Raw genomic sequence first — 17606 nt, 5'->3', positions numbered from 1 at the left:
TATTGGGGGATGGGGCTTGTGTCTATGTCAGCATTTCATACGCGCCAGAGTAGTACGGCCAGACAGAGCCGTCTACTCTCCTTGCGGGGTGAGGGTCCCCCCCCCCTTTTTTTGCCCCAAGTGGAGCGGCTGACGGGTGTCTCTCTCTTGCCTACCAACACATGGCACGGCAGTTCGCCTTGCGAGAGACCAGGAATGAGTGGCAGCAGCCCGGTGCTGAACTGACCAGATTTATAGAGTTGCATTTGGCAGAGGAGGGCTTCCCCGTTGCGTTCCTCCACGCAGTTGGCAATGATTTGCTTCGGCCTGCCTGTGTCGTTGTTGGCAGACGACCTCCTGCCCAGGGAACCCAGGTTACCCAGGGGAGGGGACGTTTTCCTCGTGGCCGGGGGCTACCGGGTTCGGCGCCCGGGGAATTTTCAGCAGAGGCTAGAATAATCAAGAATGAAACCGTGACTTCGGAGGCAGAGGTCTCATAAAAACGGGCATTTTCGTTACTGCAGCGAGTGGGACCCTACTGCTACGTGATGGGGACAACCCACATAACATTTTCAGCCCCAGCATGATGTGCTGCTTTGTCCGGTGGCGGGGGCGCAGGCGGAGGGCTTGCAGCGTGGCGTGCCCGGGTTCCGACGAGAGTAGTTGACCATTGTGTAGACAACAATGCTACGGGGTCAACACCTCCGCTCCCCTTCTGCTGTGGGACAGTTCCAATTCCTGTGAACCCACAGTTTGAGGTGATTAGGAAGGGGACGTACATCTGTGTTCAACCACCGGGGAGCACTTACAGCGGAGTCCCAGGAAGTAGTAGTGGGGCAGCAGTTCATGGGACGCCCAGGGGTGTGCGCAGCCCCGCGCAGATAGGGTGATGGCCGTCATGCTGGTTTGGAGCCTGGCTACCTGAGGTGGCAGCGGGATGCAGAATGGGTAGGCATGGCGGCCTCCTTGGAGCAGCGTAGTGTCGAGGGTTTTGCCTCCTCGCAGTTGGCCTGTTGGCACCTTCCTTGGCAGCAGAGCAGCCGCATCCTGCTTTCTGCGTGGGTGAAGGGAGAGGACATATGTAGGGCACCTGTTACCATCATGAGTGTTTCATAGCGAGATCAGAAATACATTTTTCGTTGTCTGATACAATCTGGCAAGCCATCTCTTCATTCTGGCTTCTTGAATATACATTAAATTCGAATCACAGTTTTCGGTAGTGTTGATGAACTCCACACCTCCACAACCCATTTCATCAATGAATACCTATTCAAAGTGATCTTTCAGACACCCTAGTTTCGAATGGTGCAGGGGGTAGTTGGCATGGGTAGGTCGGAGGTGTAGATCTGAACGCGCGGTGACCTGACCTCAGGACACCCCCCACGGCTCGCCAGCGGTGCCCCCTTGCTGCGGCTCATTGTCCCTGCTCCGTTTTTGGCCCGTTTTTCATGCTCACTGCTTCTTTCTGTACTTGCTCCCTTTTAGCCCGATTTTTCGTGCCCACTGTATCTTTGTTCCTGTACTTGTGTTTTTAACTCCTGCATTGCATTCACTTGTGCTTTTGTTTTGTTTAGCGTGCCTCGCTAATCCCTCTGGTGCCCCCACCCGCTCCCCTCTTCCCGCCGCTGCTCCATGGCGGCCCGCCCCCTTTTTCCTTCTGTACCCGATTGGCCGCCCCGATCCCGCCTCCCAGCTGCTCCGCCCTCCCACTTCGCCTCATATGGAGCCCGCGCAGCGGACACGCCGATTGTGCGCCGAAGGCGCGCCAAAGGCAAGCCCGTCTACGCCCGTCCGCGCCCAGACCGCGCCCAGCGCCAGGACCCCTGGCCCCCGAAGATGCCAGCCCACACCACGGACTTACGACGCCGCCACCCTCAATGCACTCAATGCCGGACGGAACCCCGCCTGCTACCGAGCCACCCCGAAACGCGCCCACGGACCCTTCACCTCCCAAACCTGCAAGTTCACCTGCCACCAGACCTGCACCGCACCCGCCAAGCCGAACACCAGCAACAACCACCTCAAGTGCATCCTGCTCAACACCCGCTCCGTCCACAGACACACCGTCGAACTCTGGAACCTCCTCGACACAACATCGCCAGACGTCGCCTTCCTCACAGAAACCTGGATGAACGCCTCCTCAGAGCCCGACATTGCCACAGCCATCCCGGACGGATACAAGATCACCCGGAGGGACCGCGTCAAGCAGACCGGAGGAGGCATCGCCTTCGTACACAAGAACACCATCCGCATCACGACCAACTCCGACGACACCTTCACCGCCGCCGAGCACCTCCACTTCCAGATACACACCGACCCAAAGACCATCCTCAGAGGCACCCTCATCTACAGACCCCCGGGACCACGCACACAATTCAGCGAAGACATCGCAGACTTCGTGAGCCCGCACGCCCTCCCCTCCGCTGACTACATCCTCCTAGGGGACCTCAACTTCCACCTGGAGAACAACAAGGACTGCAACACCACCACGCTGCTGGACAACCTCGCCAACCTCGGACTCAAGCAACTGGTGAAAACCCCCACCCACTACGGCGGCCACACACTTGACCCCGTCTTCTCTTCCAGCAAGCACGTCTCCTTCAGCCACTCCACCGGACTTCATTGAACTGACCACAGCTGCGTCCACTTCAGCTTCAGAAGAACCACGACCCACCACCACCCGCAACAGGTTCCTCGCCGGAGCTGGAGCAAGATCACCACCGAGCAGCTCACCACCTCCCTCAGCCAGAACCCTCCCGCCAGCACAACGGACCCCAACGAAGCAGCCAGCAACCTCACACAGTGGCTGACCGCCTGCGCCGATGACCTCCCACCACTGAAGAACCCTCCCAGCAGACCCGGCAGCAAGAAAGCCCCCTGGTTCACCGACGAACTCAAGGACTCCAAGAAGAACTGCCGCACCCTCGAGAAAGCCTGGCGCCACGACCAGACCACAGACAACATGACCGCCCTCAAGAACGCCACCCGCAAGCATCACCAGCTGATCCGCACCAACAAGAAGACAGCATTCAAAGAAAGACTGGACAACAACGCCCACAACAGCAAGGAACTCTTCAGCATCGTCAAAGAGCTCTCCAACCCCAGCGCCGGAAACAACGACATCACTCCTTCACAAGACCTCTGCGACTCACTCACCTCATTCTTCCACCGCAAGATCACTGACATAAACAGCTTTGGCGCACCAACCACGCACCCAACCGCCGAACCAACGCCCCCCCACCACCACCCTCTGCGCCTGGACCCCGGTCAGCACCGAAGACACCTCACGTACGATGAACACCATCCACTCCGGATCTCCAACCGACCCCTGCCCCCACCACGTCTTCAACAAGGCCGACTCCATCATCGCACCCCAACTCCGGGACATCATCAACCCCACCTCCCACACCGCCACCTTCCCGGAGAGCTGGAAGCACGCCGAGCTCAGCGCCCTCCTGAAGAAACCAACAGCGGACCCCACCGACCTCAAGAACTTCCGCCCCATCTCGCTCCTCCCTTTTCCTGCCAAAGTCATCGAGAAGACCGTCAGACAGCTTGCCGCCTTCCTCGAGACGAACGGATCCCTCAACCGCTCGCAGTCCGGTTTTCGAGCAAACCACAGCACCGAGACCGCACTGATCGCAGCCACCGATGACATCAGATCCCTGCTCGACAACGGAGAAACAGCGGCCCTCATCCTCCTGCACCTCTCTGCAGCGTTCGACACTGTCTGCCACCGCACCCTAGTACAGTGCCTCAGCAACGTCGGGATCCAAGAGAAGGCACTGAAGTGGATCATCTCGTTCCTCGCCGGAAGAACTCAGAGTCCGCCTCCCCCTGTTCAGATTCGACGCCATTGAAGTCAGCTGCGGTGTACCACAAGGATCATCACTCAGCCCAACCCTCTTCAACATCTACATGAGCCCCCTCACAGCCATCGCATGCCAACACAACCTCAACATCATCTCCTACGCCGACGACACCCAGCTGATCCTCTCCCTCACCAACGACCCCGCCACCGCCAGAACCAGCCTCCAGGAAGGGATGAAAGAAGTCGCCGAATGGATGAAGAACAGCCGCCTGAAACTGAACTCCGACAAGACGGAAGTCCTCATCCTGGGATCATCGCCCTCCACCTGGGACGACTCCTGGTGTCCCCCTGCCCTGGGCACCACTCCCAAGCCAACGGACCATGCACGCAACCTGGGCTTCATCCTGGACTCCTGCCTCTCGATGACCAGACAATTCAACGCCGTCTCATCATCATGCTTCAACACCCTGCGCATGCTCCGTAAGATCTTCCGATGAATCCCCTCCGAAACCAGGAGGACGGTCACCCAGGCACTCATCACCAGCCGACTGGACTACGGGAACACCCTCTACGCTGGAACCACAGCCAAACTTCAGAAAAGACTCCAACGCATCCAGAACGCCTCCGCACGACTCGTCCTGGACCTCCCCCGACACAGCCACATCTCCGGCCACCTGAGAGACCTGCACTGGCTCCCCGTCAGCAAGAGGATCACGTTCAGGCTCCTCACCCACGCACACAAGGCTCTCCACAACCTGGGCCCCATGTACCTCAACAACCGCCTGACCTTCTACACGCCCACCCGCCAGCTACGATCGACCAGCCTCGCCCTCGCCGCCGTACCACGCATCCGCAGAGCCACCGCCGGAGGAAGATCCTTCTCCTACCTGGCAGCAAAGACTTGTAACTCCCTCCCCATCCACCTTCGGCTGACCCAGGACCATCTCTCTTTCAGGAAGCAACTCAAGACCTGGCTCTTCGAGCAGTAACGGACCCCTCTCCCCCAGCGCCTCGAGACCCTTCCGGGTGAGTAGCGCGCTATACAAATGCTATGATTGATTGATTGTGTTGGCACAAGAAAGGGCAGATCGGTTGTGCTCTTCGTAGTACTGAGCACCGGGTGGTGCCATGGTGTGACTGGACTGAATGCCAAAGTCATGGCCTGGGGCGCGCCAAGTGGTCCTGTTGAGTATCGTGTCTGATGGACAAACCTCTTACGGGTATTTGATCCCATTTCCTCGCCCTACTTCCTTGGCAGCTATTAGCTGGGGCTATTGGCCAACAGGTGCCACGGCCTGCGGCGGCTCTCCTACTCAGCTGCTAGCGGTATTTGCTGCGTTCTTTTGTGCCTGTGGGGTTGTTTGTGGTCCCGGGTTCCGCTATTACCATTTAAATACCCATAGTCCTATCTTATTGTTATGTATAAGTGCCCAAAGCAAAGCGTGCCTGCTCCAGTTTCTGACACTTATTATCAATTACCATTAGCCTTCTGGTTCATCGTCCTCCCCGACTTGGATCAGCAGTTCTTTGAGAGACTCTGCAGATGGGTGATGGTTCTTTCATTTCTTAAAATAAAGATATATATACACTGGGTCCCGTATAGGGTTTGACATTGTGATGTACAATGTTGACAATTACATTCTTTCATGACAGATTATTATATAGGTTTTCATTTGGATATTGAATCTTTAGGGGGTGGGACTCAAACTCATCCCAACTTATTTTCCATTGTCTTTAAGAAGCACTACCACAAAAACAGCTGAATGGTATTACACAGAATTTGGCAGGAAGCTAGATCTTGGCCCAGAAAGCGTGCTTTTTCTGATTTGGTGTAAATCCATTCAGTAGTTTAGATATTCGGCGAGAAAATATTTGTGTATCTGGATGGCTGGGTTTGAGGGACTGTTGCGAGAGTCCAATGAACACAATTTTTTAAAAAAATAGGAGCGTTCTGATTGGCCCAGGGAGCTATTTTTTTCCCCTTAGGCCAGCTCACTACCATCGCAGACACACTCTTGAGGGAGCAAGTGCTCTGACTGGCTGCCTGCAAAACGAAGAAAAATGTTGGAGGCAGCCATTATAGGACTCAGGGACTTAGTTCCCTGTAAAGTTAAATTTAAAAAAATATAGGGGGCAGGATAGGGATACCCTGAAACCATAGGCCCTGTGGAAGGATCTAAAGGAGAAGGGGGCAAAATATTAATATAAATAAGTAAAAAAAAAAAATAGATGTCATGCAGGACTCCTGTGGGGATCACTGTATCCAAAAACAAAATAAAAAATGAAATGATGGGCAGGAGCTACCATAATAGACTTAGGGGTGCCCTCTGGACACAGTAGTTTCCCTGCATACAGAAGCAAGGGCAGGGAAAATCAGTCAGCTCCAACTCTGTGGGAGATTTGAAAATGCTTCCGCCAGGTGGAAGCAGACTTTTGTTTCACTGTCCATGCAGGCAGGGAAACTTAGACTACTCTCAGCAAGAGCAAACAAAAACAGCTGCTCCCGCCAGGCAGGAGCAATGATACACCCAGGACAGGTGCATGTGGGAAGCAGACAGGGACAATGGGCCTCCACTGTGGCCCCCATAGTAGTTTTTGGGGGCTGCCCCACTTAGGCACCTGGGCACATACCTAAAAGTAAAGAAAACCCAGAGGTTTGGGTGCCTGGGGCACTACAGACTTGAAAAGGGGTCCACAAACCCCCTCCTCTCTTTAAAAATAGAAGGCCATGGAGGATGCGTCCCCTGGGCCCTTAGAGGAATTGGGAGGGGAGGTAACCTCCCCCTCCCCTTTACAATAGAAGAAGGCTCTAGGAATTGGGAATCTCCGGGGCCCCTAGTGGCATGGGAAGGGGTGCTGTGCTCCCCACTCACCTTTTAAAACAAATAAATAAGGTACCAGGATAGGGTCCCCGGGGCCACTATTGGCTTGAGGAAGGGGGCTGCTTGTCCCCCTCCCCTTAAAGGCGCTGGGTGAAGGGGTTCCCAGGGCACCTTGTGGCTCAGGAAGACTAGCTGCCCTGCCCCACCCTTACAAATATCTTTTTGCCCTGGGGGATGGGGTTCCCACGGGCTCCTATGTGCTCCCTCCCGTAATAAAAATATAAATATCCCAGGAGATGGGGTCAACAGGGTCCAGAGTGGCTTGGGGAGGAGAGCTGTGCGCCGCCCCCCCCCCTCCCCCACCCCACCAAATTTAAACAAAAAGACCCTGGGGATGAGATCGCTAAAGCCTAGGGTTGCCACCTGAACATTTTTCTACTACTTATCTCAGCCGGTACAAAAATAATCAAAATCTAAAATTCAGTGTCTTTAGCCTTTAGCTATCACATATAAATAGAATGCACATTTAAATGTGTTCTAGAGCTGCATTCATGATCTAGGACTAATAATTAAAATAAACAATGACAGAAAAGTCATATTACAAATGAATAATTAGGAGTTTGTTTACAATCCTATTTAGTATCACGTCTAGGACTTTGCAGTTTTTTAAAACAAATGGGCGGTATTTTTCTCTTAGAAAGGTGGCAACTCTATCGGCGTCCTAAGCGGCTCAGTGAGGGGTCTGTGGGCTGCACTCAGCGGGGGTTTGCTTTACGCAAGCTAATAAAATAATACTTGTGTTGGAAATAAACAAAAAAAGTCACTGGAAAAAACACACAAAGGATAAAGTGAAGGTCTAGATAGGTGAACATTTCAGTGACAACATAACGTTTTAAACGCAAAATCACACTCTTATCTCTAGTAGCTATATCCCGTGCTCTATGGTACCTACAACCCAGGCCCTCGCCATGCACAACTAATTAACCCACATATTACATCACTCATGACATGCTCTATAACACCACTGATAACATGACTGCAATATCTGTAATGACAATTGAGGACAATCCTGTGTACAGCGGGCGTGTAGAAGTTATATTTACCTTAGGGCATGAGTTATAGTTACTAGAGTTAACTAAAACTGGAGAATTTCAGTGCTCTTTAGTTTAAAACATTCTGTTAGTGAAATGGTCACCTAATTAGAACATCACTTTAATCTTTGTTTTTTCAGTGAAAATATATATTAAAAAACAATAACTGGTGGGTGCTGCTGTGTAATTATACACTCTGTAGTTATGCTCTGTAGTCAGACTTTCCAAAAGAGTTTTTTCATTTCACTAATTGCTTTCTGCGGTTTGATTCATCTTCACAGAACAGTCCAAAAAAAGTTCATCTACCTCAGCTCCTTTCTGGAAAGTGTCAGGGTGATCCATCATGAGGGGGGGGGGGGGGGGGGGGGGGAGAGGAAAATAGGAGGTCCAAGAGAGGGAATTTTAGAAAATGATAAAGAAAAAAGGCTGAACAAAATCATACTAATTTAGCAAAAAGCTGCATTTATACCAGAAATCATGCTTTTTGTGTTTTGGTATAAATCGGTTCAGAAAAAAACAGGAGAAGTTAAGGTTACAAAAATACAGTTATCTTGGCGGGTCATGTCCAGATATGCTCTGATTGGCCACTTTAAAGGAGACTAGTCAATCCTCAATAGTTGGTCACAACCTGAACAATATGTTGAAGCAATAATTACAAGACTCAGGGACATGGTTCCTCTGTCCTGAAAAGAAATACAAATATTTATATAAGTGGGCAGAGAAAGCACACCCTGAACCCCCACCTGACTGGCTCACCACAACACACACATTGCTGTGGCAGCGATTTCGGGACGCTGGTACCCATTGAAATGCATTGTAGAGATGGTCAATATAGGACAGGCAGAATGGGGGGGGGGGGGGGGTTGACAGTAATCGGATCACTGCGAGCAGACGTCATGGGCAGTGTCCACCATATGGACCATGGAGGACAGGTGAGAGGGGCATGTGCCTAGAGAATGGAGAGGGCAGGCTCAAGAGTAGCAAACTGACCACGGGGGGCAGGCTCACAGAGGAAACTAAATGGACCACGGAGGGCAGGCGAAAAGGTTAGGGACACGAACACTGAGAACTGAGGTTAGGGGAGAGGGAGGGGCACCCAAACGGTGACCAGAGCACAGGCTCCTGTTAGTTGGCCACAGTTGCAAACTGCCTAAGGTGCAATGGAGGTGTGAACAGAATGTTAAAAAAGCTAGTAATTCATGAACTAAAAAGTTAAATATATGTTATAGTCAGGTATAGTAATATGAACTTCCCTAACATTATAAGACCTTAGCTTATGAGAGAGAGAGAAAAAAAAAAAAAAAAAAAAAAACGTAACGTAACGTTCTAGCTAGGTGGAAATCAGTTAAAAACTAGTGCTTAAAAAAAAAAAAAAAAAACCACAGAAATTAGCCAGATGTAGTTCAGTGAGCTAACTATAACTTACGACCCAGTCATGCACTGCTCAAGACTTCACATTGCATCACTCATTACATGTTTAGGCTAATTTCAGTGTTTTTTTAAAGTTTAGGATAAATTCTGTTCATAAGCACAGTCAACATATAGTGTAACACAGCATGCCGCCTACAACCCATCAGGGGAGGGCAGCACTCACATGGTGCTACAGTTCGGCCTCATCGGCATAGGTAGGCAAAGTGGAACAGGACTGAGTTTTAAATACATTAAATGGAACAAGACAAAAAAAGCAAAAGAACCCCTCCCCCCCCACCCTCCTTCCTTCCTTCCATGCTTCTTACAAAAAGATACAGGCAGCAGTCAAGTAGAGCGAAACGAGGATCTCCATCTAGTAAGCATCGAGTATAGCCGATCAACTCTCAGAGGGGAAAGTCTTGGGGATTTTTAAATTCAGAGATAGGATGAGCATGTCAATTCCCTAAATTTCATAGAAAGGATACGGATAAAAGGGGCCTATAGTTCTGAATATGACGAACCTCCCAGGAGTAACCACCAACAATAGCTTCTCCATTACCCAAAGGAACCATAGTTGATGCAACCAGGCAGTGTGGGCCATTGTTTTGTCAAAGTATTACCCGGTGAGCTGTGTTCAGCGCAAGGGCCATCTGCCTCCCTGTAAGGGAATGCAGGGGGAACATCGGTGTGTTCGGCAGCCCACAAAAAAGTGTATGCTGATAATCGTGGAATGGTAGTATTGACGACCAGGTCAATGTCATCTAGTACTTGTCTCCAGTATCTGGTAAGTTTTGGACAAGCCATAAGAGGTGAAGCAAGGTTCCGGCACACCCGAAGCCTCTCCAACAATTCCCAGAGTGGTCCAGATTTAGTTTCTGGATGTTACTTGGGATATAGTACCAATATAAAGCGATTTTGTTGGACCGTTTTGTTGTTTATTATTGTGTGCGCTTTATGGTGAGCTCTATAGTGTATGTCCTCCACCTCCCTACCTGAAAAGGATTTACCTATCTCAGCCTCCTCTCTCTTCTGGTCCGGAGTTCAGGGTCAAGGCCCAGTCCTACCTAGATGAGCATAGAACTCTGAGACCAATTGCTTGTCATCTGCTTTAAGAAACAACCACTTTTCAAATGGAGTCATCGGCGGCCCGCCTCCGGTTGAGTGTCAGGACCCAACGCCCAGCGATGAAGCTGTAGGTATAGGAAAAAGTCTTTCTCCATCAGAGAGTAGCCAATTTTTAGAGGGTCAAACACAATGAGACCATTCAATTTGAATAGAAGCCTAGGCGCTTAAAGCCCCCTTCTATCCATCTTCGAAAGCCACCCTGCTCCATTTCCAGGGGTGGGGGGCGAAGTGCGGATTAGCAAAAAGGGGCGTCATGGGCGAGGGAAAAGTGGTCATGGCAGGTTTGATTGCCACCGTGTCCAATTCCTTCAGGGCCAAGCTCGTCACAGACGAGGAGTATAGTCCAGTGTAGCAGTACTGGTCCGATAAGCTATTGTAAATGATAAGACAGATGTACCTACGCTTATTTTCCCATAAATGGAGGTGGCTAGAGAAGGCATTAGCAACAGCTTTGTATATTGAGACATTGATAAAAAGCCACTGAACCCACATTGGAAGACTGGGCAACATATGTTCTGGTTGGTACAATGTGAAAAGTGGTCTATACAATTAATGATCAATTACAAATGTTATCTCAGGAACTGGGACCTTTCCTAACAATTTTACAGAATAATTTCTAATACAGATTGCTCGGTATCGTGATTTGACCAGGTTACTTACACCACATAAACAAATTCAAATTGATGGATTTCCCTTCTAAACGGTTACTTAAATCTAGACCATGCTCTGTAGTATTATGATATAATTATCCTTATTCTCTCATTCTTTCACTTTAGGATAATAATATGAAGATGATAAAAAGTATCTATCCCATCTGATTTGTACAGTCTGCTACACCAAGCACATTTCTAGACTGGTCAGTCATTATGTTATTGAGGTTTCTGAAGAATTATATGGCTGTACTGAATGTCATGTCTACTGGGTTGGTCTGCTCTTCAATATGCCTTGCTATGTAGATCCTATTACCCGCAAAACAAACAAAAAAATGTCATGTAAAACATCCATAACAGAGTAATTGTGTGATAAATGAACCACAGAAAATAATTTACAGATGCAACATCCCTATGAATTAATGAAATTAAAAACAACTGCTACATTGCAATAAATGTAGACTGAAGCCTACAAGATCTTCTGACCTAAACCAGAGAACCATATGTTCTTGAAAGAGGTTTTCTGCTGCTTGAATGTAATTATTCCAAATGTGACAAAAACGAGGACATAAAAATATGTATTTAATTAACCTTTCAGAGAAATTTCTCCAGTGTATTTTACTACTTAAACCATTTAGTCATAAAGGAAACCCTTGTTCTACAGGTGCACATTACCACTGAACATATCCAGTGTTTTCTTATTGAACCACTTTGTTTAAGTGGCACTGCTCAGTGTCACATCAGTGATGGAGTAAGGAAGCAGTCTATGAAGTGATACCATAACAGCAACTGCTATCCAGAACTGTAAAATACCATTGCAAGAAAATGGAAGAAGAAGACAGTTTAAGAGCAAAATAGATCTGGTATGATTGCAAAACTAAACTGGGTCTTCCAACTGTCCTTACCATTAGTGTTGGCAGAGGCAAGACGTATCTCATAAGTTGGCTTCTCATCGCTGGTCTTGCCCTTAAACAGACGAGTGTTGTAGGCACTGATGTTCTGGAGGAAAGAAGTTGGAAAACATGGAACTTTACCTCGACATACGACAGCTAGATGCATGCAAAAATCACAAACAATGCATGTATATGGAAAAGCAACGAAGGAAAACAGAATTTCTGCTCTAGAAATAGGCAAACCCAAGAGGATAACAAGAGTAAATGCCTCTTACAAACAAACATTAAAAATGCAATAGGTCTCGCCTTTTATTAAGTTAAAGCCATTTGCTTTGCTATACAATACCATTAGCAAAACAATGGGCTTTAACTTAACCAAAGGCGAGACCTGTTGCATTTTCAATGCTTGTTCTCTTTTCATGCATTATGGTTGTACATTATTACATTGCCGGTATCGATCTATAACGATGCCCTTATTACATGCACACACACAAAGAGAGAGAAAGAAAGCTAGCTCAGTCAATAATTAGGGCAGATTAAATACCACGTGTACCCAGTTCTCTGCCTTGTGCAAGCCTGTGCAGTCTGAATAGACTCCAGCTGGAGGAGTTTGCTGTTATTCCACTTTCTAGCTGTGACCAGGGCTTTAAAGGGCCAAATTCTGATGGCCTGCACTTCTTCCATTTAAAGGCTAGCCCTCTTATTAGAAGTTTTGGGCCTCGGTGAGGTGGCGGTCCCTGGGGAAATTCTAAACGTTGAAGGTGTCCGCGCGGCCCCCTCCTTTTATGTTGACATATCCCAGGAGGTGGTAGTCCTTAGGGCTGTTGCTAATAATTGTAAAAGTAAACCCCGGAGCGGCGGGGCTCCCCGGGGCTTAAACTGCCCTTTTGTTAAATAATGCTTGCCCCTGGGACCTGGCCCACCCGGGGACTGAGAAAAGAGAAATAAAAAAGCGCAGGAAACCATGCTTTCTTTTTTTTTTTTGGCCGAGATTCGCTGCTCCACTGCGATTTCAGCCGAAATCTTTTAAAATGCTTTTCTGCCCTGGAAATGCACCAGGGCTTAGGGGGTCAAGGTATTCTTACTCTGGCCTCTTATTTTTTTACCTTTTTGTTTGTGACTCGGATGATTTCGAGTCCTAAAATTGCTGCCAACACTTCCTGGTTGAAGTGTTGACAGCCAATCAGATCTCAGCATCAGTTCGGTTGGATTTACCGAGCGTCTGCGTCCCTAGATATACAAAATTGTTTCTTTTAATCTCACAAACTACTGAACGGATTTACACCAAATCAAACAAGCATTGGCATAGCCAATAGGTCTCGCCTTTGGGACCTTATAAGTGTTTAGCCATGCAACAGTTGCATAACTAAATACTTATAAGGTCCCAAAAGCGAGACCTATCGGCTATGCAAAGCGCGTGCGAAAGTGAAAGTGATCGCGATCAAACATCAAAGCGGGCATGCGGCCCCGAAAGTGAAAGTAATCGCGGTAAAGCGCGACGCGCACGCCCATGCACTGTAGCTCTAGGCTGGCCTGGTAGCACTTTTTGGAGCCCTCTCAATAAGTCTCGCCAGACCAGCGCATGCGCTGGGTCAGGCGAGACCTAAAAAAGGGCTCTTTAGAACCAAGGGCTACCTTTCTGCCAAGTTTTGTGTAATTCTGTCCAGCAGTTCAGGCTGTAGTCGTGTCTAAATTCCCTATGGGACACTGCATGAGGAAAATGAGTTTTGGGACTCCCTTTTTTCTTGGTCCCCGCTTGACGAAGCACCCCAAAATTTTCAACACAGCAGATTAACTCAGGGGCGTACTAGTTTTGAAAATTGTGACAATTCGTCAAACTGCGCCAAAGTTATTGGCTAAAACAAACAACTATTTTCCTACGGAAACTAGGTCTTTACTAGAATGACCTACTGGCAACTGCCAGAAGGATATTTTTATCCTACTGGCAGTTGCCAGTAGGTAGTTATAGTTATGACCTACTTTCCATAGGAAAAGAGTTTTTTTTTTGTGCTAAGAGCTTTGGCACAGTTTGACAAATCGTCCAGAAATTTTCAAAACTAGTGTACACCTCACTTCAGCTTCTGTCTGGAAAGTTGTGGGGTGATGTGTCAAGCGGACCAAGAAAATGGGGGGGAGGGGGGGTCCCAAAATGTGTTTTACCCATGAAATTTTCCATAGGGATTTTGCTGAAGACTACAGCCCAAACCGCTGGACGGAATTACACCCAAATTTGGCAGAGAGCTAACTCTTGGAACAGAAAGATCCTTTTTTGGGATTTGGTGTAAATCCATTCAGTAGTTTGAGCTATTAAAGAAAAAACAAATTTGTATATCTAGGGATGCGTATCTCCCGTGGAACCAAGAGATTTCATGATGAGATCTGATTGACTGCCAACACTTTAACCAGGAAGTGTTTGCAGCCATTTTTGGGCTCAGACTCAGCCAAGTCCCCCAAAAATGTTTAAAGAGAAGGGAGCAGGGTATGAATACTCTGCCCCCTAGTCCTGGTGGTGAGGTCCCACAAGGATCCCGCTGCAGGTCAAAAACATTTATTTTTAATTTTGCAGTGAAATAGCAGTGGATCAGAAAATTTGTGGCAAAATTAAAATATATATATCTATATAAAAAACCAAGAGCGGTCTCCTGTGGTTGTTTACAATGGAGCCCCCGGGTGGTGAAGAACTAGGGCCTTATGGGCCTGGCGGCGCAGGGTACGCCTTAATCTCCGGAGTTCACCTGCTTTGTTGAACAGAGACACAGGACACTCTGTTGAGCGTAGAAGATCAGGTTTATTAGCTGCAGCTAAGTACAGTTGTCCCAGAAGTACATTCGGTATGTTCTTAGGAGACTGCCACTTTACTCCATGGCGCACAATCTTTTATAGCACATAGATTCACCAAGAACACTCCCAATGCATGCATGGTTAGCCAATGAGAAGAGTTTGAAAGCAAGATATAACCAATGAGAAAAGTTTGAAAACAAGATATCAAGTAACCCAAATAAACCTCTCTTCCAACTGTTTTTGTCACCCCTCCCCACAAGTTAATCAGTGGTAGTGTCTACAACTCAACTTGCAGGTGGCAGGACACATTTTTTATGCTTTGGAGGACAGTTGTGAAATGAGAGAATACAAGTAGAGAATAGCGAAGGCCAGAAGATAAGATAAAGTCAGGAAAGAATGGTGCGAACCAACAGATAGTTGAAACAGGGATCAGTCGGACCAGACGGGGATTAGTGGACTCAGCCAGTCCCTGACATCAGTCTCGTAAACAGAGGCAGGAGGTTATTTTGACACGTCGCAGTGAGATCAGCAGAAAAACGTTGTTTATTGTGCTGCCTGAGTGAAGGCAACACAAAATGGCGGTGGGACTCAAAATGGTGGCTAAATACAAGCGAAATCGAAAACTGAATTTCCTCAGACCCTCCTTTTGCCATAACTCAGGCAAAACACAGACTCACGTTAATCTGAGTCAATGTCAATAGCCATGAGGGCGTTAAACTGTTGCTGTAACATCATTTTGATGTTCTCTGTTTTCTGTGACTCAGGTCTTGGGACACAGAGTGGCACAAAGACCGCAGATGGCGGGGTCACACTGCATACAGAGACAACAGGAAAAAATGATGGCCAAAACCACTCCAAGGAAGGTTAGTGCCTTCCATCCCCATTGAGACAGTAATCCCCAAAACCATCCCAATAAAGACCAATCTCCTTCGTCTTGATGAATCGATTCGGAAATCATATGTAATTTGGAGATGGCTTTGTATACCGTAGGGGCATCGTCCGGTATATAAATACAACAGCTAGATCCGATCAATTTACAGACTCCACCACGATCTGCAAGAACAACATCTAGTGCAATCCTGTTCTGCAAAGTCATGAGACGATCTGCCTGAAGTTCAGCTGTGAGATTACTCAAGGCTCCCACAGTGACATCTATGGTAGTCTCAACACAAACCAGCTGTCTCATGTTGCTGCTGTTGGCCATTGGGCCCCAAAAAGGAAGAAATCCTTTGAGGAAATCACTTCTCTTGTCCTGCCGCGTCTTTAGAATCAATAATCCCTCTGCCATATCTGTTTCTATGATGGCCTGAAGGAGCAGTGTATGTAGGAGGGATAAGAAAAGCTATATAGCATGTTCCTGAAAAATCCGTTGGTAGCCATGTGTAAGCTTTATCGTGGCAGATAAAATATGTGCCTTCAGATGGCAGTAACGGCGGTGCTTTCTGAGACGTGTAGATGTATGTATGGGAACCAAAGCTTTTTCTTTGTCCAGTGTCAGTAGTCTGGCCATTAATTTGTAAACAGAAATTACCTTGATGAGAGACAGTCCAAATTGGTGGAGATTTTCCCCGTTTAGTTTTATCTGTAAGGCTAGTTACGTAACGAGTCACGTTCCAATTAGTATATGATTGACTCTCGTCAACAGGAACCTTATTCTCCACAATTTTAGTCATAGCCACCATTCCCTTTATCAGACAATTATGACTAAAATCTGGCTTACTACCATAGGAACCAACTGGACGTCTAAATCGGCTCTGATATGCATTTGAAAATATTACAAAATAGGCCCAAGCGGAACCTTCATAAGAAAATAGAAGGACTAAATATGGCATTCCTTTATCTGTGGTATGAGGCATAAGTCCACACACCCAACAGTCGGTTTTGTTGACTACCAATTGGTGTAACAATTGGATAAATGAATTATTAAAATATTCTGTTCTCCTGATTAGTTCATGTTGGGGAAGTGTATATAATTGATGTCGGGAGATAGTAGAATGAAGAGGCAAGGAGATAGAATTAGGGACAACTTTTTGCTGCATAGCATGAATAACCCAACCTACACAAGCCAATAAGATACACAAAAACATAAAAACACATAATGTTACGCCACAGCGACTGTACAATATTTCTTTCTCATCTCTTCCTTATTATCCTTCTGTCCTAATTTAACATCCATCCTCTAAAATTGTTGCTCACGGCAATCTTCCTTACTCACTTGGCTGTGATTATTAGCCGTCCTACGACACTGCAAGTCCTGGGGGCCTAGCCACTATACAGGTCACAAACCAAGACTCCTACCGTGACCCTGCAACCTGGACAGATGATAAATGTAGCAGAAGAGATGGAAATCTCAGGTGTCCTTGATCAATCTAGGTCTTAAATTGTATCTAGTCCTTGTTGGTACAGTTTGGTCTTGAAATGGGGTCTGTGGCTCTGTAGTGTTTAATCGGAGATGGGAAGGTACGGCTTCTTGTAGAATGTCGTCATCTTCTTTCTCCGATCGAGTTCCATCCAGGTGTGCACTACTGAAAGGTATGAATCGGGGGACTTTTTCTCCTTCAGAATCACCTATACCCTTACGAACCCACTGATCAAAAGGCAAGGGCAAGGGCACTTTCTTGCAGTGCACGCCGTGGATCCAGTTCTTTCTCCCTTCGACTTTCACTGCTGAGCGATTCACCAAAAGGGCCTGTCGAGGCGGCCTCCAGCAAGGTCCCAAATTCTTCGTCCTCTGAAATGTTTTTACACAGACCCAGCCTCCAGGTTGGATAGAATGACCTGGGTCTGTGGAGGCTTCTGGTAAAGCGTTTTGAACCGGTTGGTGAAGAACACGTAATTTAGTGGTGAGTTCATGTAAATAGTCAATCAGCATTGGATACTGTATGTCAGAGTACTTTTTAGGGCGAGGGACTCCACATACATTAGCTGGGCGCCCGAAAACAACCCCGAATGGGCTGAGTCCCAAACGAGAATGTACAGCTGTTCTAGTGGACAGGAGAGCCAAAGGTAAAGCATCGGGCCAACTAAGACCTGTGCTGGCTTGT

The 17606-nt window shown here is 47.8% G+C and overlaps 1 protein-coding gene and 1 long non-coding RNA gene across 5 annotated transcripts in view; one reads left to right on the top strand and one right to left on the bottom strand.

Annotated features, from left to right (window-relative positions):
* The window catches only part of DPP3 (dipeptidyl peptidase 3), a 533904-nt gene that overhangs the window by 313112 nt on the left and 203186 nt on the right, over positions 1-17606 (bottom strand). For all 4 annotated transcript variants that reach the window (XM_085625440.1, XM_085625443.1, XM_085625441.1 and 1 more), the window contains one exon: positions 11794-11887. In XM_085625440.1, the coding sequence (XP_085481566.1) occupies positions 11794-11887 (94 nt within the window). The remainder of the gene's footprint in view (positions 1-11793; positions 11888-17606) is intronic.
* The window catches only part of LOC146798177 (uncharacterized), a 159390-nt gene that overhangs the window by 21249 nt on the left and 120535 nt on the right, over positions 1-17606 (top strand). The gene's annotated exons all lie outside the window — the stretch shown is intronic.

Source organism: Triturus cristatus, chromosome 9 (assembly GCF_964204655.1).
Source record: "Triturus cristatus chromosome 9, aTriCri1.1, whole genome shotgun sequence".
NCBI lineage: Eukaryota > Metazoa > Chordata > Amphibia > Caudata > Salamandridae > Triturus > Triturus cristatus.
Note: the sequence above shows the minus strand (reverse complement) of the source record. Positions and strands in the feature narration are given on the sequence as shown.